The 26,405-nt window shown below is 33.4% G+C and overlaps 1 protein-coding gene across 1 annotated transcript; it reads left to right on the top strand.

Annotated features, from left to right (window-relative positions):
• Positions 1 to 549: 549 nt before the first annotated feature.
• On the top strand, positions 550 to 1,887 carry LOC18422273 (uncharacterized). Its single transcript, XM_011624384.3, has 2 exons — positions 550 to 794; positions 897 to 1,887. Exons 1-2 carry the CDS (start codon positions 587 to 589, stop codon positions 1,547 to 1,549), a joined length of 861 nt encoding a protein of 286 aa, XP_011622686.2. The 5' UTR covers positions 550 to 586; the 3' UTR covers positions 1,550 to 1,887.
• Positions 1,888 to 26,405: the final 24,518 nt, after the last annotated feature.

Raw genomic sequence — 26,405 nt, 5'->3', positions numbered from 1 at the left:
TTTTAAAAAAAAAACAACAAAAAAATGAAAAGAAAAAAGGGAAATTGGAATGATGAAGCATTTGGGCTCCAAATTTATTATTATTATTATTATTCTATGGATTTTTAATATGATTGGATTACCCTAGAACCATACAATCCAAAAAGTCAGGTTCATATGTAGTATGATTTGGATAATGTCTTGTACAAAAAGCTATCCATTATTGATTAATGTGCACGTGCGTTTCAAAGGGCAAGAACCCGGTATTTTATTGAGCAGCATTTTCTTTGGGCTATCTCCGTAATATCCCAAAGATACAAAGTCATTTAAGTAAACACCACTTTAATAGAAAAAAGTGGGACCCACATGTCTAGACTGGAAGTTGGTCCCACTTGTGATCGATGCTAGCGAACCTGCACGAGGACCACGCGATGGTCGGACGCGTAATCTGGCAGGAGTGACAGCTGGCACGCCACATCAGCACTGAAGAAATCAACTGGAGGCCATTCGTTGAGCACTGAAGAAGTCTACTTATAAAAACTGGAGGTACCCTTTTGTAGCATTCGACTCTGGCGTTGCGAGTTGCGAGCAACGGACGGTGCGAGAGATGTCTAAGCGTACGACCCCACCCAGCCACCTAGGCGACCACCAAGCGCACCGCCAGGAACAAGAGGACGCCATCATGGTCCGGGCCTTCCAGCAAGTAATCAGTGGGGCGAGCTGCAGCCCAGATGAGCTGGAGCCCGCACCCTCTGAGACCTGCGGTGGGAGTTCCTCCTTACCAGTAGAACCCACAGCGGACCCAAGTCCACAAGGCAACTGATCCTCTTCAACCTAATTCCTTAACATCTACCTCCCTCTCAAACTTTGATTGGTTCTCTCTTTCTCGACCTTGACCGAACTACGTGTTTTTGCAGCTTCGAGCTCAAGCAAGAGGAGGAAGTACAGGGGAGTGAGACAGAGGCCATGGGGGAAATGGGCAGCCGAGATTCGAGACCCCCACAGAGGCATAAGGGTATGGCTGGGGACTTTCGAGACAGCGGAGGAGGCGGCCAGGGCTTACGATGCAAAGGCTGTGGAGTACAGAGGACCTCGTGCTAACCTCAATTTCCCCGATGACGCTCTACTGCTTTACCAGGCAGCGTCACCTATCCCTCGAGCTCCAGAGAAATCCAATTATCAATTCGAAAGCCAGCCTTACCAACCGCATCAACAAAGTACTGAATTACAGGAAGTAGGAAGCACATCTGGATCCATTTCTTCACAGGTCGATGCGCGAGAGCAAGTAAATGTGCAGTATCGGCAAACTGTGCAGACCAGCGATTACCCCGTATGGGACATGGTGCCCAATTCGAGTAGTTGTGAGCATTACTATAGTACCTATGAATCCTTCTCTACAGAGTGTGAAGTTTATGACTCCCTTTCAGAACCATTGCCACAACAGAACCAAACTGAAGGATTACCGGTATCGTTTGCTACAATTCCTCTGGATCAAGACTGGTCTTTTACTAATCCTTTGGATGAGTTTCCTTTTGTTGCAACCACTAGGCCACCAGATCACATTCCTTGATTGTGAAAACATTGATCCTTTTAGCTCAAGTAAGCCAAGTATGAGAAGCCGAAGCAGCAATCGGCTTGTGTTTTAGAAGTAGAGACAGAAAATTAGAGCAAGATCCCTAAGAAGGGTTATTTTGTAGTTTAGAACTAGAGAGAGAAAATTAGAGCAAGAACCTAGTGGTAGAGAGAGAGTTAGAGCAAGAAGCAGAGAAGAAATTCGTTTTTCGTTTTGAAGTAGAGAGAAAAATTTTGTTCATTTGTTGGAGGAAATCTGAGTTTTAACATGCTTCTTCTGAAACTTTCTGAATTTGATTGAATAGCGTGTGAAATAAAAAAAAAAATGTTTATTTTTGCTTTGTGTTTTTGACGTTTGATTCATGGTGGAAAAATGGCTGTAATGTTAGTGGGTTTTTTGAGCGAGATTTTGGCGGGAGGGGCGTGGTTTCCTTTGACACGTCAGATAGATATAGTGGGCCATGTCCGAGCCACGTGTCGGTTTTCTTTCCTTTCTCAACCGGGAAACGTAGGCGCAATGGAGTAAGGGAGGACAAAATTGGGATTGTAGCATTTCTCAGGGGTGGAGGTTTTGTTCACACGCTTTACTCATCGCAATCTTCAGCGCGTACGACTTGACACAGTAACTCCGCTACTGCACACTGTCTTTTCAAGTGCGCGAGTTCCACGTGGCATTGGGAGATTTGGTGATGTCATGCTTTCTAGTCAAGTGAAGATATAGTCCCACGTGGTTTTATATGTTGATGCATTATTTCTGGCTTTCAATATACTTCCTTATACGTAGAGATGATCAATTAGAGATTTTTTAACATTAAAATTTTTTTAATTTCAATAGGTTTTTGAAGTGAATGTGTATTTTTAAATTTTAAAGTAAACCTTATATAAAATTTTTTATATTTGAAAACCTGCTTATGGGGTCACATGTATATTTTTTTATAAATATTTTAAAATTAAAATTTGAATATTGAAAAGCATTTTAAATTAAATAAAAAGGTAAAGTATTAAATAAATACTATTTTCCGTTATTTTCCTAAAAAAAAAAAGCTTTGAATTGACTAGAAGAACTTTCTATGTAACATTAGAAAAAAAAAAAAAAACGCTAAGGGCAAAGTGAAAAAGACTATTATCAACGTGTTAAACGAGATTTAAATGCTACGCCTCCTACGATTTTTTCTTTTTTCCACTATAGACGATTATTTTATTGATTTGGACCGCACATGATTTCTAAAGAGCTAATAACCTTGTGCTCCTTCCACTACCAATTTTTTAATACCCATCTCATTCTTTTTCTTTCCCAATCATTCGCTCTCCATGCAAGTCTATTTCATTTCCTTAGAAATATTGTTTTAAGGGAAAATTGTTTTATACGGGCTGGACTACATTTCTACAATATGTGGATCCTATCGGTTAAATTGGCCACGGGCTATATCGGCCGAATTGGCATCCGGAATAGGTCAAATTAGATTTAAGGGTATGGATGCTAGAGAAAAAAGCAAAATGACTAAATTCAATTTTTCAAAAAACATGAAAATCTTGAGCACTTGATGTAACAATCTTAAAATTTAAATAAAAAAAAAAAAAAAAAAAAAAAAAAAAAAAAAAAGAGAAAATATGCTTTTAAATAGGTGATGGTCTGTTTGAGTATGATGGTCCTTGGGGACCATCACTATTTTCAAAAGTTTTTACTTTGGTTTAAACTTTTGCTTTTGCCTGCTGCTGCTTGCCACGTCTTTTAGTGGACGTGGTTTTCGTATGTTAAAAGCAGACTCTTAACGCGACACCTCAGGTATGAGGTAGAGCGTAATAAAATAATATAATAATACGTTATAAGAATTTAAATAGGGGAGATGAGTACTCCCACCCTAAAAATTTTTGAGATCTCTCTCTCCCTCTGGTCGAAATACAGTGAACTCCTCTCTCGAACCGAATTTTTATCGGAAGCTCCCTCTCAAATATTTGTGAGTAAGTGACATCGTCTTCCTGAAAAATAGTATGTTTTTAATAAATAGTGATATTTCCGTCCAGGATCTTTATTTTATAAGTTTTGTGTGTAATGGACCCCATTGTCTCGAAAAATAATCCATTATTTTTAAAAATGAAATGAAATAATTATTTCTGCTTATTATCATGAATTTTAGGCGCGATAAATTTTATGCGCACGTGACCTCATTATCTTGAAAAATAATCTTTCTAATAAAAATTGTGATATTTTATCTATGTTAGAAATTTTGAATGCTGTAAATTATGAAAAATAAATTTATTTATTTTTCTTGTTTATTGTTAGAAATAAATGTGATATTTCTGCTTTTAGTAAAAATTGTGATATGTCTTTCTATTGTTTTGAATTTTTAGACATTGTAAAATTCATGTGCAAATGACTGCCTTATTATTTAAAAAAAATGATATTTTTGCAATTGATTATAGTATGGTTGTGAAATGCTTATTTGTGGATTGATATCCCATAAATTGTGATAATTCCGTATTCTTGAATTTTTATAAGAATTTTTCTATACATATTAAAATGGCAATTATGCTAGAATGCCTTTACAAACTGTTACCTTTCTAAATTTGAGCCCAAAATATTTGATTGGTTATTTTTGAAATGTTATAGAGAGTGATTGTTATTAATGGTTTAAGTGAAATTCATATTAATGATTTCAGTAATATGTTGAGTACATGATATTGCTGCTTTCGAATGTTTAAAGAGATTTAGAAATAATTTAAGTATGTAAGTAGACTCATCCGGTTCGTCGGTGAGGTATAAGTGGACCTATCTGGGACACCGGTAGGGATTAAGTGGATTTATCCGATACGCCGGTGAGGTATAAGTGGACCTGCAGGGATTAAGTGAACCTATCTGGGACACCGATAGGGATTAAGTGGACCCATCGGGACGCTGATGGGGTATATAGGTGACCTACTTGGGACGCCAGTATGGTATTTTGTGAAATCTTTTGAATTATGTACTGCCGTTAAAAGTGTTATAAGCATTTCAGTTACTCGGATTATACTTAATTATGCATTTATTGAAAGTGAAACTGTTGATGCATTTCTGTTAATAGATCTCATTTTGAAAAAATATTGATATCTTTCAATCATGATTATTTTTAGGATTATGATGATCACTTACTGAGTAGCCAAACTCATCAAACTATGGTAAACATTTTTCAGGATAACTACGGATTCATTTTGAGTGCTAGTCAAGATCAACCTTGGAAGATACTGTTGTTGTGCTAGCGTTCTTTATTTACTATGTAAGACCTCGCCACTGTAAATTTGTCCTATCAATAGATGTATATATGTTTTGTCTGCCACATCTCAGGAATAACAGTACTGTAAATTCTTGGGGTGTGACAAATATGGTATCAGAGCAATAGGTTTAAGATCCTTAGGAAATTTAAAAAGAATGTACTTAAAATCACATTTATTGTGTGTACAGACCGGGATAAAGTCAAGATCCAAAATAGCTGAAGCCAATATGGAAGGAATTCACAAAGCCTTGGAAAATATGGTTGCTCTAATGCAACATCAGATGGAAAACAACAATCCACCCAGGCAGTCAGTTACAGGAAATGGTGGGAGCAATATCGAACAATTTAAGAAATTAAACCCACCTTCTTTTAAGGGTGTTGTAAATCCACTAGAAGCCGAGGGATGGATTATGCAATTGGAAAAAATATTCGAGGTTATGGAATGTCCTGATGATAAGAAGGTGGCCTTGGCAGTTTTTATGTTAGAAGGTGAGGCACAACACTGGTGGCGAATAGCAAAAGCAGTATTGGTCAAAGAAAATAAAACCTTGACTTGGGAAGTATTTCTAGAGGCATTTAATGAAAAATATTTCCCATATTTTATTCGAGACCAAAAAGAAATGGAATTTCTAGAATTAATCCAAGGAAATAGGACAGTAGCACAGTACGAGGCCAAGTTTACTGAATTGGCCAGGTTTGCACCACATATGATTAACAATGAGGCAAGAAAGGTGAAGAAATTTGAAAGGGGTCTCAAGCCAGCTATTAGAAGCAGAATATCAGTATTGAAATTAAGAACTTATGCTGAAATAATGGATCGTGCCCAAATTGTCGAAAAAGATTTTGAAGATTTCCAAAAGACGAAAAATCAGAATAGTCATGTTAGACCTACATCATCGAATCGACAACAGTTTGAAAGGCCAAACAAGAAGCCAAGGCCCTCACCATTTCAAAACCCAATAGAACCATGTAGAAAATGTGGGAAAAATCATGGATCAAGCCCTTGTTATTGGAATACCGGAGCCTCTTTTAAATGTGGAAAATTGGGACACCAGATTAAACAATGTCCTAGCTTACAGACACAACAGTTTCCAAAGCAGGGAGAGATAGCTCCAAAGCCTCAGATGAAGGGAAGAGTATTTGCGATTACCGAGCAAGACGCTCAGGCCTCAAAATCAGTGATCCAAGGTACTCTTACTATCTTTCAAAAAGTAGCTCATGTTTTGATTGATCCTGGATCTACTCATTCATTTGTGTCACAACACTTTGCATGCCACTTAAAGGTAGAACCAGAACAATTAGAATACATTCTAGAGGTAGCCACACCGATGGGAGATTCAATTAACACCAATATAATGTACAAATCATGTGTAATAAAGATAGAAGAAAAGGAACTGTTGGTTGATTTAATACTCCTGGAAATTCAAGATTTTGATGTAATCTTAGGCATGGATTGGCTTTCTGCATACCATACAAGTATTGATTGTTATAAGAAAATTGTTACCTTTAGTATTCCGAATCAACCAGTATTTTACTTCAATGGTGTCAAAGAAGACTCCCCATCATATTTAATCTCTTGTATTGGAGCTAATCGCCTCCTTCGAAAAGGGTGTCAAGGCTTTCTTGCCTTTATAAAAGAAGATAGGAAGGAAGAAATAAATTTGGATACCACTCCGGTTATCCAAGAATTTCTCGACGTTTTTCCTGAAGAATTGCCAAGATTACCGCCTGACAGGGAAATTGAACTCTCCATTGAATTATTGCCAGGGGTAGCACCAATTTCTAAGGCACCTTACAGAATGGCTCCTGCAGAACTTAAATAATTGAAACAACAATTGGAAGAATTATTAGATAAAGGTTCTATTAGGCTCCAGTACTGTTTGTCAAAAAGAGAGATGGGACTATGAGATTGTGTATTGATTATAGACAGTTGAACCAAGTGACAGTGAAAAATAAGTATCCATTACCTAGAATTGATGATTTATTTGATCAATTACAAGGATCACAAGTGTTTTCAAAATTTGATCTTAGATCTGGATACCATCAGCTTAAGATTAAAAGTGAAGATGTACTCAAGACAGCTTTCAGAACAAGGTATGGCCATTATGAATTTTTAGTCATGCCTTTTGGATTAACCAATGCACCAGCTGCATTTATGGATTTGATGAATCGGATCTTTAAGCCCTTTTTGGATAAATTTATTGTGGTATTCATCGATGATATTTTAATTTATTCCAAGAATCAGAAGGAACATGAGCAGCATGTAAGAATGGTATTGCAAATATTAAGAGAAAAGAAATTGTATGTCAAACTTAGTAAATGTGAATTTTGGCTTGAACAAGTGACATTTTTAAGACATGTCATATCAAAGGAAGGTATATCAGTTGATCCTTCAAAGGTTGAAGCCGTTGTTAATTGGAAACAACCAAGTAATGTGACTGAAGTTCGAAGCTTTTTGGGATTAGCAGGATATTACAGAAAATTTGTAGAAGGATTTTCTTGAATCGCAATTCCATTGACTCGATTGACACAGAAAAATGTCAAATTTGAGTGGACAAGTGAATGTGAGGAGAGTTTTAAGAAAAATGTCAAATTTAAGAAAATTTTTGAAGAACTAAAAGTTCGATTAACTTTAGCACCTATTTTAACTATTCCTGAGGGGAGTGGGGGATTTGTGATTTATAGTGATGCTTCACATAAAGGTTTGGGCTGTGTATTAATGCAATATGGGAAAGTAGTGGCATATGCATCCAGACAGTTGAAAGAATATGAGAAAAAAATATCCAATTCATGATTTGGAGCTAGCAGCAATAGTATTCGCTTTGAAAATATGGAGGCATTATCTATATGGTGAGCAATTCGTAATATACACGGATCATAAGAGTTTGAAATACCTTTCCTCTCAGAAGGATTTAAATATGCGACAGATAAGATGGATGGATTTCTTAAAAGATTATTATTGTACAATCCATTATCATTCAGGAAAAGCTAACGTTGTGGCCGACACTCTAAGTAGAAAATCTACGGGAGTCTTAGCTCATCTAATGATCCAAGAAATGCGATTGTTAGAGGAAATAGTGGATTGGCATCCAACTCCGTCCATTATTGGTGTGGTAAGTATGATTGCTAATATTAAGGCGGAACCCCAATTAATCCAACAGATTCGATTGGCACAAAAGAAAGACCCTCAGCTTATAACAATTATAGAAGAGGTGAAGCAAGGAAAGAGAGATGAATTCTCTATATGTAGTGAGGATTTGCTAAGATTCAACGGTCGGGTTTGTGTCCCGAATGATGATAGTGTAAAGAAAGCTATTTTAGAAGAAGCACATCATTCTCGTTATACAATACATCCCGGAAGTATTAAAATGTATCAGGACCTAAAGAAAACCTTTTGGTGGAATAATATGAAAAAAGAGGTAGCACTATTTGTGTCTAAATGCCTAATATGCCAGCAAGTAAAAGCTGAACATCAAAGGCCCGCTGAATTGTTGCAGCCTTTACCGGTGCCAGAATGGAAGTGGGAGCACATCTCTATGGATTTTGTCTCTGGCTTGCCTAGAACAAATTCAGGACATGATAGCATTTGGGTCATTGTGGACCGGTTAACCAAAGCTGCCCACTTTCTACCGATTCGCACGACGTACACTTTGGATCGACTGGCTCAGTTGTACATTAAGGAAATAGTGCGGTTGCATGGAGTTCCTGTCAGTATTGTATCGGACAGGGATACTCGGTTTACTTCTAAAATTTAGGCTAGACTACAGTCAGCCATGGGGATGAGACTCACCTTTAGTACTGCCTTTCACCCCCAAACTGATGGACAATCGGAGAGGACGATCCAAACCTTGGAAGATTTGCTGAGGGCCTATGTTATTGACCTTACAGGAAGCTGGGATGACCATTTACCCCTGATTGAATTTGCTTATAATAATAGCTTCCAAGCCAGTATTCAGATGGCACCATATGAAGCCCTGTATGGAAGGAAATGCAGGTCACCCATATGTTGGGACGAGGTTGGTGAAAGAAAGCTTTTGGGGCCAGAAATTGTCCAAATAACCACTGATAAAATAGCATTAATTCGTGAAAGGCTCAAGACAACTCAATGTCGGCAAAAGAGTTATGCCGATAACCGAAGGAGAGATCTTGAATTTGAGGAAAGTGATCGAGTTTTCCTAAAATCTCACTAATAAAGGGCATTATGAGATTCGGCAAGAAAGGAAAGTTGAGCCCACATTACATCAGACCATTTGAAATCCTGGAAAGAATCGGAGGTGTCGCTTATAGACTTGCCTTACCACCCGAATTGGCAAATGTCCATAATGTCGTTCATGTATCTTCACTACGAAAATATCAGCTCGACCCATCCCATATCTTAAAATATGAACCTTTACCAATCAGGAAGGACTTATCCTTCATTGAGCAGCCAATTTTGATACTGGATAGAAGGGTGCAAGTGTTGCGTAATAAGGAGATTCCTTTGGTCCGTGTATTATGGCAGTACCATTCAAGAGAAGAGTCGACTTGGGAACGAGAAGACAAAATCAGAGAAAAATACCCCTATCTTTTTCAGTAATCAGGTACACAAATTTAGAGGACTAAATTTCTTTAAGGGGGGAAGAATGTAACAATCCTAAAATTTCAAAAAAAAAAAAAAGGAGAAAAGATGCTTTTAAGTAGGTGATGGTCTGTTTGAGTATGATGGTCCTTGGGGACCATCACTATTTTCAAAAGTTTTTACTTTGGTTTAAACTTTTGCTTTTGCCTGTTGCTTTTGCCTGCTGCTTGCCACGTCCTTTAGTGGATGTGGTTTTCGTATGTTAAAAGCAGACTCTTAACCCGACACCTCAGGTATGAGGTAGAGCGTAATAAAATAATTTAATAATACATTATAAGAATTTAAATAGGGGAGGTGAGCACTCCCACCCTAAAAAATTTTGAGATCTCTCTCTCTCTGGTCGAAATACAGTGAACTCCTCTCTCGAACCGAATTTTTATCGGAAGCTCCCTCTCAAATATTTGTGAGTAAGTGACATCATCTTCCTGAAAAATAGTATGTTTTTAATAAATAGTGATATTTCCGTCCAAGATCTTTATTTTATAAGTTTTGTGTGTAATTGACCCCATTGTCTTGAAAAATAATCCATTCTTTTTAAAAATGAAATGAAATAATTATTTCTGCTTATTATCATAAATTTTAGGCGCGATAAATTTTATGTGCACGTGACCTAATTATCTTGAAAAATAATCTTTCTAACAAAAATTGTGATATTTTATCTATGGTAGAAATTTTGAATGCTGTAAATTAGAAAAATAAATTTATTTATTTTTCTTGTTTATTGTTAGAAATAAATGTGATATTTCTGCTTTTAGTAAAAATTGTGATATTTCTTTCTATTGTTCTGAATATTTAGACATTGTAAAATTCATGTGCAAATGACTGCCTTATTATTTAAAAAAATTGATATTTTTGCAATTGATTATAGTATTGTTGTGAAATGCTTATTTGTGGATTGATATCCCATAAATTGTGATAATTCCGTATTCTTGAATTTTTATAAGAATTTTTCTATACATATTAAATTGGCAATTATGCTAGAATGCCTTTACAAACTGCTACCTTTCTAAATTTGAGCCCAAAATATTTGATTGGTTATTTTTGAAATGTTATAGAGAGTGACTGTTATTAATGGTTTAAGTGAAATTCATATTAATGATTTCAGTAATATGTTGAGTAAATGATATTGCTGCTTTCGAATGTTTAAAGAGATTTAGAAATAATTTAAGTATGCAAGTGGACTCATCCGGTTTGCCGGTGAGGTATAAGTGGACCTATCTGGGACACCCGTAGGGATTAAGTGGACTCATCCGATACGCCGGTGAGGTATAAGTGGACCTGCAGAGATTAAGTGGACCTATTTGGGACGCCGATAGTGATTAAGTGGACCCATCAGGACACTGATGGGGTATATAGGTGACCTACTTGGGATGCCAGTAGGGTATTTTGTGAAATCCTTTGAATTATGTACTGCCGTTAAAAGTGTTATAAGCATTTCAATTACTCGGATTATACTTAATTATGCATTTATTGAAAGTGAAACTGTTGATGCATTTCTGTTAATAGATCTCATTTTGAAAAAATATTGATATCTTTCAATCATGATTATTTTTAGGATTATGATGATCACTTACTGAGTAGCCAAACTCATCAAACTATGGTAAACATTTTTCAGGATAACTACGGATTCATTTTGAGTGCTAGTCAAGATCAACCTTAGAAGATACTGTTGTTGTGCTAGCTTTCTTTATTTACTTTGTAAGACCTCGCCACTGTAAATTTGTCCTATCAATAGATGTATATATGTTTTTTCTGTCACATTTCAGGAATAACAGTACTGTAAATTCTTGGGGTGTGACACTTGATCACCATGAATTTGGTTTTTATCCAAGAAATAATTATTGATAAGTTGTAGACGGTTCAAAGATGATGATTTCAAGAAAATTTTCAAGAAGCAAAAGGCCAAGAAATGCATGAAATTAGTAACTAATGCCCAATTTGAACATCTCATTTTAAAATAGGCCAGTTTCTGATTCTGAAGAAAATTGACCTATTTATCGAACCTAATAGGATCGGGCAACTCCAATTTTGATCAACAAAGCCAGTTGGCTAGGCCCTACCTAATCTTTTTTTTTAAAAAAAATTATTTATTTACCTTTATTGGATTTGGCTTAACCCAACCTTTCCATGTCCTAGGCCAAGGCCAATTCAGCCCAATCAAGACCATTCCGGGCACAATCCAACTCTATAGGGACTTGGGCTAGGCTAGCCCAATGCCACGTCTAATTTTAAATAAAAACTATATACTAAGATTGTTTGTTTTTCACACAAACAAAAACTATATAATAAATTATTAGAAATGAAATCTAGGGGTTTGGGCATGTAATTGATAAAAATTGAACTCAAATAAAATTTTAAAAATTATATGGTACATCTATGTTATCAAATTTTACATCCAATGACTAAAATTGATTTCAACCTCCTCATCCTCCCAAACTAAGTCACTAAATAGAAGTATGCACGAAAATATTTATACATAGTGCGTATTAAAACCAAGTCCGCCTTGTCGTGTTTTTGGCGCATGCTTGATTTGACACCACAATAAAAATCTCAAAAAATAGTTCCACACCCTGAATAAGGAAGTCACGATAGCCACCCATTTTCTTAGTTGTTTAAAAAGTTTTAAGCGTTTACGCTGTGCTCCCGCAGGATTGTATTGTCCACTTACATTGATGAGCCTAAGAGGCACTAAGGAGGATTTTTTTAGGTAATTTTTTAAATTACTCATAAGAGATGAACAATTTAAAACGTTACCCATGCATTTCGATTTAATTTCAAAATATATACAAAAAAAAGATATGGTCTAAACCAATGGTTTAAAAAACTGATCGGTGACCCGGATCGGGCACCCAAAAAACCGATCCGGATCGGCGAATCGGCGATCCGGATTGGGAATCGGGTGAATCGGTCAGAATAAAGCTTAAAAAAAATCGAAAAAAATTATTAAAATTCATTATAAATATTGTTTTTTAGGAATTCAATAAGAAATGAGGGTACTCCATTAAGAATTTTCATGTTTTTGAATGAATATGCGAATATTGATATGTTCTTTCCCTGCATGAACCGTCATTCAGCATTTAATTTACATAATACAAAAAGATAAACATAGAATTATCATGAAATAAGTATATCAACATACATGGACTACAATAAAGCATAAAATTAGTAACATATGATCTAAAAATAAAATGATAGACGACGTTATTGTTCTTCTTGGTCACGCTGGTGCCATTGATTGAATTCGTTTAACAATTCATTGATTCGATCTGAAAACGAATCATCGATATTAGCAAGCGTCTGACTATTCTCAAATCCCTGAGTGTTAGTGTTTTGTTGTGTTCCCAATCCAAAATCCTTTAAGCTTATCCATCCTTCATGCTCACCTGCACTGTCGTGCTCATCCCTACACTGTTGTTGTTGGAACTTGATATGTGAATAATATGGCTGGGATAGGGTGGCCTCAGAATCATCATCTCTCTCATTTTGTCTTTGAATAATATGGATTAAAAAAAAAAATTAACAAATTTTCAAAAAAATCGATCATAGACTAAAAAAAAAAATCACAAATTTTCAAAAAATTCTATCATGGATTACAAAAAAAAATTCGATCATGGATTAAAAAAAAAAAATCACAAATTTTCAAAAAATTCTATCATGGATTACAAAAAAAAATTCGATCATGGATCAAAAAAAAAAAATCACAAATTTTCAAAAAATTCAATCATGGATTACAAAAAATTCGATCATGAATTACAAAAAATTCGATCATGGATTACAAAAAAAAAAAACTATAAAAAAACAAAAAATTCCATCGTGGATTACAAAAAAAAAAAAAAACAATTCGATCATGGATTACAAAAAATTCTATCATGGGTTACAAAAAACAAAAAATTCGATCATGGATTACAAGAAAAAAAAAGAAAAAAACAATTCGATCATGGATTACAAAAAATTCTATCATAAAAACAAAAAAAAAACAAAAAATTCGATCATGGATTACAAGAAAAAAAAACAAACATTTCGATCATGGATTACAAAAAATTCGATCATGGATTATAAAAAATGCTATCGTGGATTACATAAAATTCGATCATGGATTACATAAAATTTGATCATGGATTACATAAAATTCGATCATGGATTACAAACAAAAAAAAACAAAACGTTCGATCATGGATTACAAAAAAAGAAAAAAACAATTCGATCATGGATTATGAAAAATTCAATCATGGATTACGAAAAACTCTATCATGGGTTACAAAAAATTCGATCATGGATTACAAAAAAAAAACAAACATTTCGATCATGGATTACAAAACATTCGCTCATGGATTACAAAAAATTCTATCAAAAAAAAAAAAACAAAAAATTCGATCATGGATTACAAGAAAAAAAAAAAAACATTTCGATCATGGATTACAAAAAAATCGATCATGGATTACAAAAAATTCTATCATGGGTTACAAAAAACAAAAAATTCGATCATGGATTACAAAAACAAAAACAAAAAAATTCGATCATGGATTACAAAAAAATCGATCAAGTATTACAAAAAAATATACATGGATTACAAAAAAAAAATCCGTGCAGGACTCGCCGATTCACTGTACGGAATCGCGATTCCGTACAGTGAATCGGCAAGTCACTGTGCAGAATCGTCCGATTCTCTCTAGAACCGGACGATTCCCATTTTTTTCACCGATTCGATCCGTCCATGGCGATTCCCGAGTCGAACCGGGCGAGTCCGGTTCGACTCGGCGTTTTTTTAAAAACTGGTCTAAACTATTAAATAGTTTATCTCTTACCAATTAAGAGTCTTTTGATAAACGAAAAGTTTAAATAAGGTGTCAACATCATACTGTATACGTATAAGTAATGGAGAAAAACCTCCTATTGATCATCCTAAACACAAAATTCATGGATATGATAAAAATGATTTAAAGTCCTAAAATTAATTTCTCTAACACGTTATTCAACTGTTCATTTTCAAAATTTTAAGTGTTATTATCACCCTCTTTGAAACTCAAATTTCATGATTTCATAATTAAGGGGTCGCAATAGTTTTCAATACATTACAAGGCTTTCTGTGCAGAAATTGCATCTTCCGGCATAATTTCAAGGTGCGCCTTACTTCTACAAGGTTTGATACCTTATACAGACCTCTCCCTTTGATAAATCTCTCTTCTTTCATATAAAATTTTAGAATCCACTCAAAATTCACTAGATAATTATTTAGAAACAAGACTTTGAGTTTTTCAGCTTTTAGATTTAACGGTTAAAAAATTGGACATTGCTTGTCGAATATTTGACATTAATTTTTTCCCACACTCATACAATTGAGCTGAAACTTCATTTTTCGTCTAATGTCAGTCAGTAGTTTCAAGAGGTTACATCTTCAGAATTTCGCTTCCTAAAAATTGTTCTAATTTGATTCTAGTGAAGGGAGCATAAGGAGAGTGCGCTCCCGGGGGAGCAAGGAATCTTTTCACAAAAATTTAACAATAGAATACCCATTGCAAAGTATACTTAATTAAAAGGAAAAATAACTTCATATACTTAATTTTTAAATTTTATTTCTATGTAAACCCAAGGTTTTAAAATCTATTTACCTGTATAAAGATTCTATTTATTATATCTTCAAATCCGGTAGACCAACCTTGTCTTATTTTTTAACCCAAATAAATTTTACAAAGACATCCTTTGTAACCTCTCTCTCTCTCTCCACGTTTTTCTCTTTCTCTCTCCAATCTCCCAAACCCCTCTTCTCTCTCTTCCTCCAACTCTCTTTCCTTGTTCCCCCAACTCTCTCTCTCTCTATATATGAGAAAAGCATGTAAAGATAAAGAAAGAAAAGAGAAAGCTAGGTTTTTTTAGAGAGATCTTTTTTAAATTTGTTTGGGCTAAAAAGTTAAGATAAAAATGGGTAAACATAGTTTAGGGGGTTAGAAGATATAAAAGAAGAAATCTTTATGTTGTACGATAGGTGTGGAAAGTTGGGTTATGAGGAAATGAAATTTAAAAATTGGGTCTAGAGTGATATTTTCCCTAATTAAAACAAGGAGATATTTTTAGTTAATCTTTTTTTACTATTTAAAGGCTCTTAAGAATCATAAGTTGCACACTATTAAAAAGAGTAATGATCTTATGAGACCTCCCATACTCATGTGTATGATCTTAAAGTATCACCATTAAATTCGATACAGATCTCTAAAAAAGTTATTATATGGGTGTAGAGCTTGACTTTTCGAAAAATCTATGCCAAATTTAATGATGACTATTTGAGGTCCTACATACATGGATCTGAGAGAGTCTCATAGGATCATTACTCATATTAAAAAAGTTAAAATTGTTGCTCACATCACTTTTCGAGAATAAAGTAAGGCTGATGCTTAAAGAAGGAAAATCCCATTACAATTTCTTTTTGGTTGCTTCTAAGTTTCCCAAATCAAACAGATAGAAGCCTGACATATTAAAAAGCTTTTAAAGCTGATTTTGTTTACTGTTTCAATGTTTCTTAATAATCAATAGTTGCACATTACCACATGCAAAATCTGTTGTGCAAATCATGTTTAAACCTTTTAGAGGGAAAAGCACACCGGATACTTAACGGGGAGCCGTACTTTGAAAACTGTGATCACCAAATTTAATGATGACTCTTTGAAGTCCTACATACATGGATCTAAGAGTGTCTCATAGGATCATTACTCATATTAAAAAAGTTAAAATTGTTGCTCACATCACTTTTCGAGAATAAAGTAAGGCTGATGCTTAAAGAAGGAAAATCCCATTACAATTTCTTTTTGGTTGCTTCTAAGTTTCCCAAATCAAACAGATAGAAGCCTGACATATTAAAAAGCTTTTAAAGCTGATTTTGTTTACTGTTTCAATGTTTCTTAATAATCAATAGTTGCACATTACCACATGCAAAATCTGTTGTGCAAATCATGTTTAAACCTTTTAGAGGGAAAAGCACACCGGATACTTAACGGGGAGCCGTACTTTGAAAACTGTGATCACCACGCATATAAACTACGGATGAGGTGCGCCCTTTTCATTCAAACAATACTTCCATAGATTTGTCTTTTTTTTCTTTTGAGAGAGGTTTCCATATTGGAAAGCTTTTATGTTGGAAAAGCTTTATATGATCTTTCTACAATATAGAAGTTTTATCAGCTCTTTATCCAACCATTCATTTTTTAATAGAGGGTTAAGATTGTCCCAATCACAATGTCACGTCTCTACACTGTTTTATTTTTAATTTTTTTTTTATAAACTATTTTGACACCAAATTTTGGACGTCCATTCTTCTATTAAACTTGCTCTAACGAAAAATATTTTCAATAAAATAAAATAACCAAAATACCCCTGAAAGTTTAAAGGGGTATTTTGGTTATTATTTTTTATCAAAAAATTATTGTTAATATTTTTTATAGGTGTGCCCCAATGAGAAGATGATACATACAAAACTTTATATTCAAAAAAATTGTATTAAAAAAAATTAAAAATAAAATACTTTGAGACGTCGGATCTAAGATCAAACGGTGAGTAGCTCTCTTGATAAAATGGACGACTGGATGGTAGGGAGATGATAGAACTTCTATGTTGTAGGGGAACATAGAAAGCTTTCCCTTTTATATTTTCTCTACAGCATGGAAGATCTATACTTCCCCAATCATCCAGCTATCCAATTTTGATCAAGAGAGCCACTCGTCGTTTGATCTTAGATCCGACGTCTCAAAGTATTTTATTTTTAGTTTTTTTTATAAATATTGTATGAATATGAAATTTGATACGTGTCATCTACTCATTGGTGCGCACCTATAAAAAATATTAAAAATAATTTATCGATAAAATATAATAACCGAAATACCCTTGAATCTTTCAGGGGTATTTTGGTCACTTAATTTTATTGAAAATAATATTTTTATATTTTTCGCTAGTGTGAGTTTAATAGAGGATTGGACGTCCAAATTTTGGTGTCAAAATAGTTTATAAAAAAAAATTAAAAATAAAATAATGTAGAGACGTGACATTGTGATTGGAACAATCTTAGCCCTCCATTCAGAATAGACGGTTGGATAAAGAGAAGTATGTAAGTTTTATGTTGTAGGGGAAGCATAGAAAACTTACCCTTTTCTTTTTAGGGAAAAAATAGAAAATAAAAGAAGACACCTATTTCCCTAGTCATTGTTCACCTCCAACAATACCTAATTGTACTCTAGAGGATAGAAACGAAGGTTTGAACAAAAATAAAAAGAAAGATAAATAGTATATGAAATTTAAAGAGCAAAATACTTACATTTATGTGGTTCAGTAATTGCATACGTCCAAGGGACAAGAAACTTCTCTTCCACAAATAAAAAAAAAAAAACCATGCAAGCTTAGAGTATATGGTTATGTAATTGCATACGTCCAAAGGACAAGAAACTTCTCTTCCACAAATCAAAAAAAAAAAACCATGCAAGCTTAGAGTAGAAGGGGCCGTTTGGATCCATCAAAATAGATTACCTAGAAAAATCTATTTCCATTAAAATACTTTTAAGAAAAGTATTTCAAACCTTTGGAGTCTCATTCAACTCAAACCAAACCGAAGACAGTCCAGATAACCCAACTTTCTGGGCCTTATTCCACCCATAGCTTTGACCAGTAAAACCCGACGGACTTGGACTAGCCGTGCTATCATTGACTCTAATCAGACGCCGAGCCTAAGGGCCCATTAATAGCATTTATGAGCTTGTTTAGTTTTATTTTGCATATTTATTAGTTTTCCTTAGTTTCATTTATTTCTTCATTTTAGCTTCATTCTATTTTGAAACACTCCAATAAAATCTCCCACTCTTCTCATTAAATATTTTAAAATCTCTTTCGAACTTTAAGGATAAGGTGTGTGGAAAGTTGGGTTTGACAGCGGCGCGAGCAGGAGAAGGTCTTGTGGCTCGACTCTCGCCTAGAACATAATTTGACGGGACCCTTGTCTATCAACTTTATTCTACGAGTTAACGCTTGAAACCAATGCAGGAACCGAGTTCCTTGCCCACATTTTCAAGTATAAACAACTAGCATGTATTTTCAACCATCCGAATAAGATCTGACGGTTGGGAGCATAACCTAAACTACTTTTTCATTATATGTCAAACTAGAGAGAGAGTACTAGCTATTAGAGGGAAGATTAGAAATGGAGTTAAAGAGAGAAATGAAAAAATGGTGTAGATTTTAAAAGGTGTCAATCTTAAAAAATCTAAGTACGCTGCACCTCTAAGTAGTATCGAAAGTAGTTTTAGTGCCAGAAACTCTTATGATGGTGTAACAATCCTAAACTTTCGAAAAAAAAAAAAAAACTTTTAATACATGATGATTCGTTTGAACATGATGGTATTTAGGGACCATCGCTACTTTTCAAAGCTTTTCGTTTAAAAGCTTTGTGTTTCCTTGCTCTTGCCATGTCCAGTAAAGGACGTGGGCTTTAGGTGTTTAAAGCGTAAACTAACGCTCACACCTGTAACGTAATAAAAGCTTGAGGTGTTTAAAGCGTAAACTAACGCTTACACCTGTAACATAATAAAAGAATAAAATAATATGTTAGTAGAATTTAAATTCAGAGAGGTGAAGACTCCTACCTTAGAAAACTTTTGTGATTTTTTCTCTGGTCGAAACACAGTGAACTCCTCTCTCGAGCCGAATTTTTATTAGAAGCTCCCTCTCAAATATTTGTGAGTAAGTGACATGATCTTCCTGAAAAATAATATGTTTAATAAAAATTGTGATATTTTATCTATGTTAGAAATTTTGAATGCTGTAAATTATGAAAAATAAATTTATTTATTTTTCTTGTCTATTGTTAGAAATAAATGTGATATTTCAGCTTTTAGTAAAATTGTGATATTTCTTTCTATTGTTTTGAATATTTAGACCTTGTAAAATTCATGTGCAAATGACTGCCTTATTATTTAAAAATTGACATTTTTGTAATGGATTATAGTATTGTTGTGAAATGTTTATTTGTGGATTGATATCCCATAAATTGTGATAATTCCGTATTCTTGAATTTCTAGAAGAGTTTTTCTATACATATTAAATTGGCAATTATGCTAGACTGCCTTTACAAACTGCTACCTTTCTAAATTTGAGCCAAAAATATTGGATTGGTTATTTTTGAAATATTATAGAGAGTGACTGTTATTAATGGCTTAAGTGAAATTCATATTAATGATTTCAGTGATATGTTGAGTACATGATATTGCTGCATTCGAATGTTTAAAGAGATTTAGAAATAATTTAAGTATGCAAATGGACTCATCCGGTTCGTCGGTGAGGTAAAAGTGGACCTATATGAGACGCCGGTAGGGATTAATTGGACTCATCCGGTACGTCTGTGAGGTATAAGTGGACCTATCTGGGACGTTGGTAGAGATTAAGTGGACTCATCCGGTACGTCGGTGAGGTATAAGTGGACCTGCAGGGATTAAGTGGACCTATCTGGGATGCCGATAGGGATTAAGTGGACCCATCAGGACGCTGATGGGGTATATAGGTGACCTACTTGGGACGCCAGTAGGGTATTTTGTGAAATCCTTTGAATTATGCACTGCCGTTAAAAGTGTTATAAGCATTTTAATTACTTGGATTATACTTAATTATGCATTTATTGAAAGTGAAACTATTGATGCATTTCTGTTAATAGATCTCATTTTGGAAAATATATCTTTCAATCATGATTATTTTTAGAATTATTATGATCACTTACTGAGTAGCCAAACTCATCAAACTATGATAAACATTTTTCAAGATAACTGCGGTTTCATTTGAGTGCTCGTCAGGATCAACTTTGGGAAGATATTGAAGTTGTACTTAAACTTTCTCTTGTTACTTTTTAAAAATTCGCCATTGTAAATTTGTCCTAAAAAGAGATATATATATATGTTTTGACTGCCACATCTCAGGAATATCAGCATTGTAAATTCTTGGGGTGTGACAATTATGGTATCAGAGCAATATGTTTAAGATTCTTAGGAAATTTAAAAATCTTTTTCAATAATCAGGTACACAAATTTAGATGACTAAATTTCTTTAAGGGGGGACAAATGTAAAAATCCTAAACTTTCGAAAAAAAAAAAAAAAAATTTGAATGCTGTAACTTAAAAAAATAAATTTATTTATTTTTCTTGTTTATTGTTAGAAATAAATTGTGATATTTCCTTCTACTGTTTTGAATATTTAGACATTGAAAAATTCATGTGCAAATGACTGCCTTATTATTTAAAAATTGACATTTTTGCAGTTGATTGTAATATTATTGTGAAATGTTTATTTGTGGATTGATATCCCATAAATTGTGATAATTCCGTATTCTTGAATTTCTGTGAGAGTTTTTCTATACATATTAAATTGGCAATTATGCTAGAATGCCTTCACAAACTGCTACCTTTCGAAATTTCAGCCCAAAATATTTGATTGGTTATTTTTGAAATATTATAGAGAGTGACTGTTATTAATGGTTTAAGTGAAATTCATATTAATGGTTTCAGTGATATGTTGAATACATGATATTGCTGCTTTCGAATGTTTAAAGATATTTAGAAATAATTTAAGTATGCAAGTGGACTCATCCGGTACGCCGGTGAGGTATAAGTGGACCTATCTGGGACGCCGGTAGGGATTAAGTGGACTCATCCGGTACGTTGGTGAGGTATAAGTGGATCTGCAGGGATTAAGTGGACCTATCTAGGATGCCGATAGAGATTAAGTGGACCCATCACGACGCTAATGGGGTATATAGGTGACCTACTTGGGACGCCAGTAGGGTATTTTGTGAAATCCTTTGAATTATGCACTGCCGTTAAAAGTGTTATAAGCATTTCAATTACTTGGATTATACTTAATTATGCATTTATTGAAAGTGAAACTATTGATGCATTTCTGTTAATAGATCTCATTTTGGAAAATATTGATATCTTTCAATCATGATTATTTTTAGGATTATGATGATCACTTACTGAGTAGCCAAACTCATCAAACTATGATAAACATTTTTCAGGATAACTGCGGTTTCATTTGAGTGCTCGTCAGGATCAACTTTGGGAAGATATTGAAGTTGTGCGTAAACTTTCTTTTGTTACTTTTTAAAAATTCGCCATCGTAAATTTGTCCTAAAAAGAGATATATATATATATATATATATATATATATATATATATATATATATATATATATATATATATATATATATATATATATATATATATATATATGTTTTGACTGCCACATCTCAGGAATATCAGTATTGTAAATTCTTGGGGTGTGACAATTATGGTATCAGAGCAATAAGTTTAAGATTCTTAGGAAATTTAAAAATCTTTTTCAATAATCAGGTACACAAATTTAGAGGACTAAATTTCTTTAAGGGGGGACAAATGTAACAATCCTAAACTTTCGAAAAAAAAAAAAAAAATTTAATGCTGTAAATTAGAAAAATAAATTTATTTATTTTTCTTGTTTATTGTTAGAAATAAATTGTGATATTTCCTTCTACTGTTTTGAATATTTAGACATTGAAAAATTCATGTGCAAATGACTGCCTTATTATTTAAAAATTGACATTTTTGCAGTTGATTATAATATTGTTGTGAAATGTTTATTTGTGGATTGATATCCCATAAATTGTGATAATTCCGTATTCTTGAATTTCTGTAAGAGTTTTTCTATACATATTAAATTGGCAATTATGCTAGAATGCCTTCACAAACTACTACCTTTCAAAATTTGAGCCCAAAATATTTGATTGGTTATTTTTGAAATATTATAGAGAGTGACTGTTATTAATAGTTTAAGTGAAATTCATATTAATGGTTTCAGTGATATGTTGAATACATGATATTGCTGCTTTCGAATGTTTAAAGAGATTTAGAAATAATTTAAGTATGCAAGTGGTCTCATCCAGTACGCCGGTGAGGTATAAGTGGACCTATCTAGGACACCGGTAGGGATTAAGTGGACTCATCCGGTATGCCGGTGAGGTATAAGTGGACCTGCAAAGATAGTGGACCCATCAGGACGCTGATGGGGTATATAGGTGACCTACTTGGGACGTCAGTAGGGTATTTTGTGAAATCCTTTGAATTATGCACTACCGTTAAAAGTGTTATAAGCATTTCAATTACTTGGATTATACTTAATTATGCATTTATTGAAAGTGAAACTATTGATGCATTTCTGTTAATAGATCTCATTTTGGAAAATATTGATATCTTTTAATCATGATTATTTTTAGGATTATGATGATCACTTACTGAGTAGCCAAACTCATCAAACTATGATAAACATTTTTCAGGATAACTGCGGTTTCATTTGAGTGCTCGTCAGGATCAACTTTAGGAAGATATTGAAGTTGTGCTTAAACTTTCTTTGTTACTTTTTAAAAATTCGCCATTATAAATTTGTCATAAAAAGATATATATATATATAATATATATATATATATATATATATATATATATATATATATATATATATATATATATATATATATATATATATATATATATATATATATATATATATATATATATATATATATATATATATATATATATATATATGTTTTGACTGCCACATCTCAGGAATATCAGTATTGTAAATTATTGGGGTGTGACAATTATGGTATCAGAGCAATAGGTTTAAGATTCTTAGGAAATTTAAAAATCTTTTTCAATAATCAGGTACACAAATTTAGAGGACTAAATTTCTTTAAGGGGGGACAAATGTAACAATCCTAAACTTTCGAAAAAAAAAAAAAAAAAATTTAATGCTGTAAATTAGAAAAATAAATTTATTTATTTTTCTTGTTTATTGTTAGAAATAAATTGTGATATTTCCTTCTACTGTTTTGAATATTTAGACATTGAAAAATTCATGTGCAAATGACTGCCTTATTATTTAAAAATTGACATTTTTGCAGTTGATTATAATATTGTTGTGAAATGTTTATTTGTGGATTGATATCCCATAAATTGTGATAATTCCGTATTCTTGAATTTCTGTAAGAGTTTTTCTATACATATTAAATTGGCAATTATGCTAGAATGCCTTCACAAACTACTACCTTTCAAAATTTGAGCCCAAAATATTTGATTGGTTATTTTTGAAATATTATAGAGAGTGACTGTTATTAATAGTTTAAGTGAAATTCATATTAATGGTTTCAGTGATATGTTGAATACATGATATTGCTGCTTTCGAGTGTTTAAAGAGATTTAGAAATAATTTAAGTATGCAAGTGGTCTCATCCAGTACGCCGGTGAGGTATAAGTGGACCTATCTAGGACGCCGGTAGGGATTAAGTGGACTCATCCGGTATGCCGGTGAGGTATAAGTGGACCTGCAGAGATTAAGTGGACCCATCAGGACGCTGATGGGGTATATAGGTGACCTACTTGGGACGTCAGTAGGGTATTTTGTGAAATCCTTTGAATTATGCACTACCGTTAAAAGTGTTATAAGCATTTCAATTACTTGGATTATACTTAATTATGCATTTATTGAAAGTGAAACTATTGATGCATTTCTGTTAATAGATCTCATTTTGGAAAATATTGATATCTTTCAATCATGATTATTTTTAGGATTATGATGATCACTTACTGAGTAGCCAAACTCATCAAACTATGATAAACATTTTTCAGGATAACTGCGGTTTCATTTGAGTGCTCGTCAGGATCAACTTTGGGAAGATATTGAAGTTGTGCTTAAACTTTCTTTGTTACTTTTTAAAAATTCGCCATTATAAATTTGTCATAAAAAGATATATATATATATATATATATATATATATGTTTTGACTGCCACATCTCAGGAATATCAGCATTGTAAATTCTTGAGGTGTGACAATTATAGTATCAGAGCAATAGGTTTAAGATTATTAGGAAATTTAAAAATCTTTTTCAATAATCAGGTACACAAATTTAGATGACTAAATTTCTTTAAGAGGGGACAAATGTAACAATCTTAAACTTTCGAAAAAAAAAAAACCTTTTAATACATGATGATTCGTTTGAACATGATGGTGTTTAGGGACCATCGCTACTTTTCAAAGCTTTTCGTTTAAAAGCTTTGTGTTTCCTTGCTCTTGCCATGTCCACTAAAGGACGTGGGCTTTAGGTGTTTAAAGCGTAAACTAACGCTCACACCTGTAACGTAATAAAAGCTTGAGGTGTTTAAAGCGTAAACTAACGCTCACACCTGTAACGTAATAAAAGAATAAAATAATATGTTAGTAGAATTTAAATTCAGAGAGGTGAAGACGCCTACCTTAGAAAACTTTTGAGATTTGTTCTCTGGTCGAAACACAGTGAACTCCTCTCTCGATCCGAATTTTTATCGGAAGTTCCCTCTCAAATATTTGTGAGTAAGTGACATCATCTTTTTGAAAAATAATCTGTTGAATAAAAATTGTGATATTTTATCTATGTTAGAAATTTTGAATGCTGTAAATTATGAAAAATAAATTTATTTATTTTTCTTGTCTATTGTTAGAAATAAATGTGATATTTCTGCTTTTAGTAAAATTGTGATATTTCTTTGTACTGTTTTGAATATTTAGACATTGTAAAATTCATGTGCAAATGACTGCCTTATTATTTAAAAATTAACATTTTTACAATGGATTATAATATTGTTGTGAAATGTTTATTAGTGGATTGATATCCCATAAATTGTGATAATTCCGTATTCTTGAATTTCTATAAGAGTTTTTCTATACATATTAAATTGGAAATTATGCTAGACTGCCTTTACAAACTGCTACCTTTCTAAATTTGAGCCCAAAATATTTGATTGGTTATTTTTGAAATGTTATAGAGAGTGACTGTTATTAATGGTTTAAGTGAAATTCATATTAATGATTTCAGTGATATGTTGAGTACATGATATTGCTGCTTTCGAATGTTTAAAGAGATTTAGAAATAATTTAAGTATGCAAGTGGACTCTTCCAGTTCGCCGGTGAGGTAAAAGTGGACCTATCTGGGACGCCGGTAGGGATTAAGTGGACTCATCCGGTATGCCGGTGAGGTATAAGTGTACCTATCTGGGACGCCGGTAGGGATTAAGTGGACTCATCCGGTATGCCGGTGAGGTATACGTGGACCTGCAGGGATTAAGTGGACCTATCTGGGACGCCGATAGGGATTAAGTGGACCCATCAGGACGCTGATGGGGTATATAGGTGACCTACTTGGGACGCCAGTAGGGTATTTTGTGAAATCCTTTGAATTATGCACTACCGTTAAAAGTGTTATAAGCATTTCAATTACTTGGATTATACTTAATAATGCATTTATTGAAAGTGAAACTATTGATGCATTTCTGTTAATAGATCTCATTTTGGAAAATATTGATATCTTTCAATCATGATTATTTTTAGGATTATGATGATCACTTATTGAGTAGCCAAACTCATCAAACTATGATAAACATTTTTCAGGATAACTGCGGTTTCATTTGAGTGCTCGTCAGGATCAGCTTTGGGAAGATATTGAAGTTGTGCTTAAACTTTCTTTTGTTACTTTTTAAAAATTCGCCTTTGTAAATTTGTCCTAAAAAGAGATATATATATATATATATATATATATATATATATATGTTTTGACTGCCACATCTCAGGAATATCATCATTGTAAATTCTTGGGGTGTGACAGATGGACTCAAAATCTATTTACATTATGAAGCATGAAATTCAACAATCCTAAAATAGTACAAATCTAACATTTCTATAAACACTCAAGGATGTTGAATATGAATGGTCTAGATAATGCATTAGAAGATGCACTTTTTTTTTTTTGGTAATTTAGTAGGGAAAGGGTCCCCTACCCACGAATTGAATGCAACACAAGATGTTATGTTATAGCACTGGTAACTCTAACCACATAGCATTCAGTCCATTCCTGAAGATGTATTATTTTTATTATTGAAAATCTTTTTTTTCATACATCCA

Source organism: Amborella trichopoda, chromosome 4 (assembly GCF_054954075.1).
Source record: "Amborella trichopoda isolate Santa Cruz 75 chromosome 4, AtrichopodaSantaCruz75HAP2 v2.0, whole genome shotgun sequence".
Lineage (NCBI taxonomy): Eukaryota > Viridiplantae > Streptophyta > Magnoliopsida > Amborellales > Amborellaceae > Amborella > Amborella trichopoda.
This window is presented reverse-complemented; position numbering and strand designations above follow the sequence as displayed.

Bases quoted from the DNA above. Each gene is read 5' to 3' on its own strand.
- LOC18422273 (XM_011624384.3), top strand. From the start codon at position 587: ATGTCTAAGCGTACGACCCCACCCAGCCACCTAGGCGACCACCAAGCG. The intron at 795-896 runs GCAACTGATCCT...GTGTTTTTGCAG, and splicing joins AGCGGACCCAAGTCCACAAG to CTTCGAGCTCAAGCAAGAGG.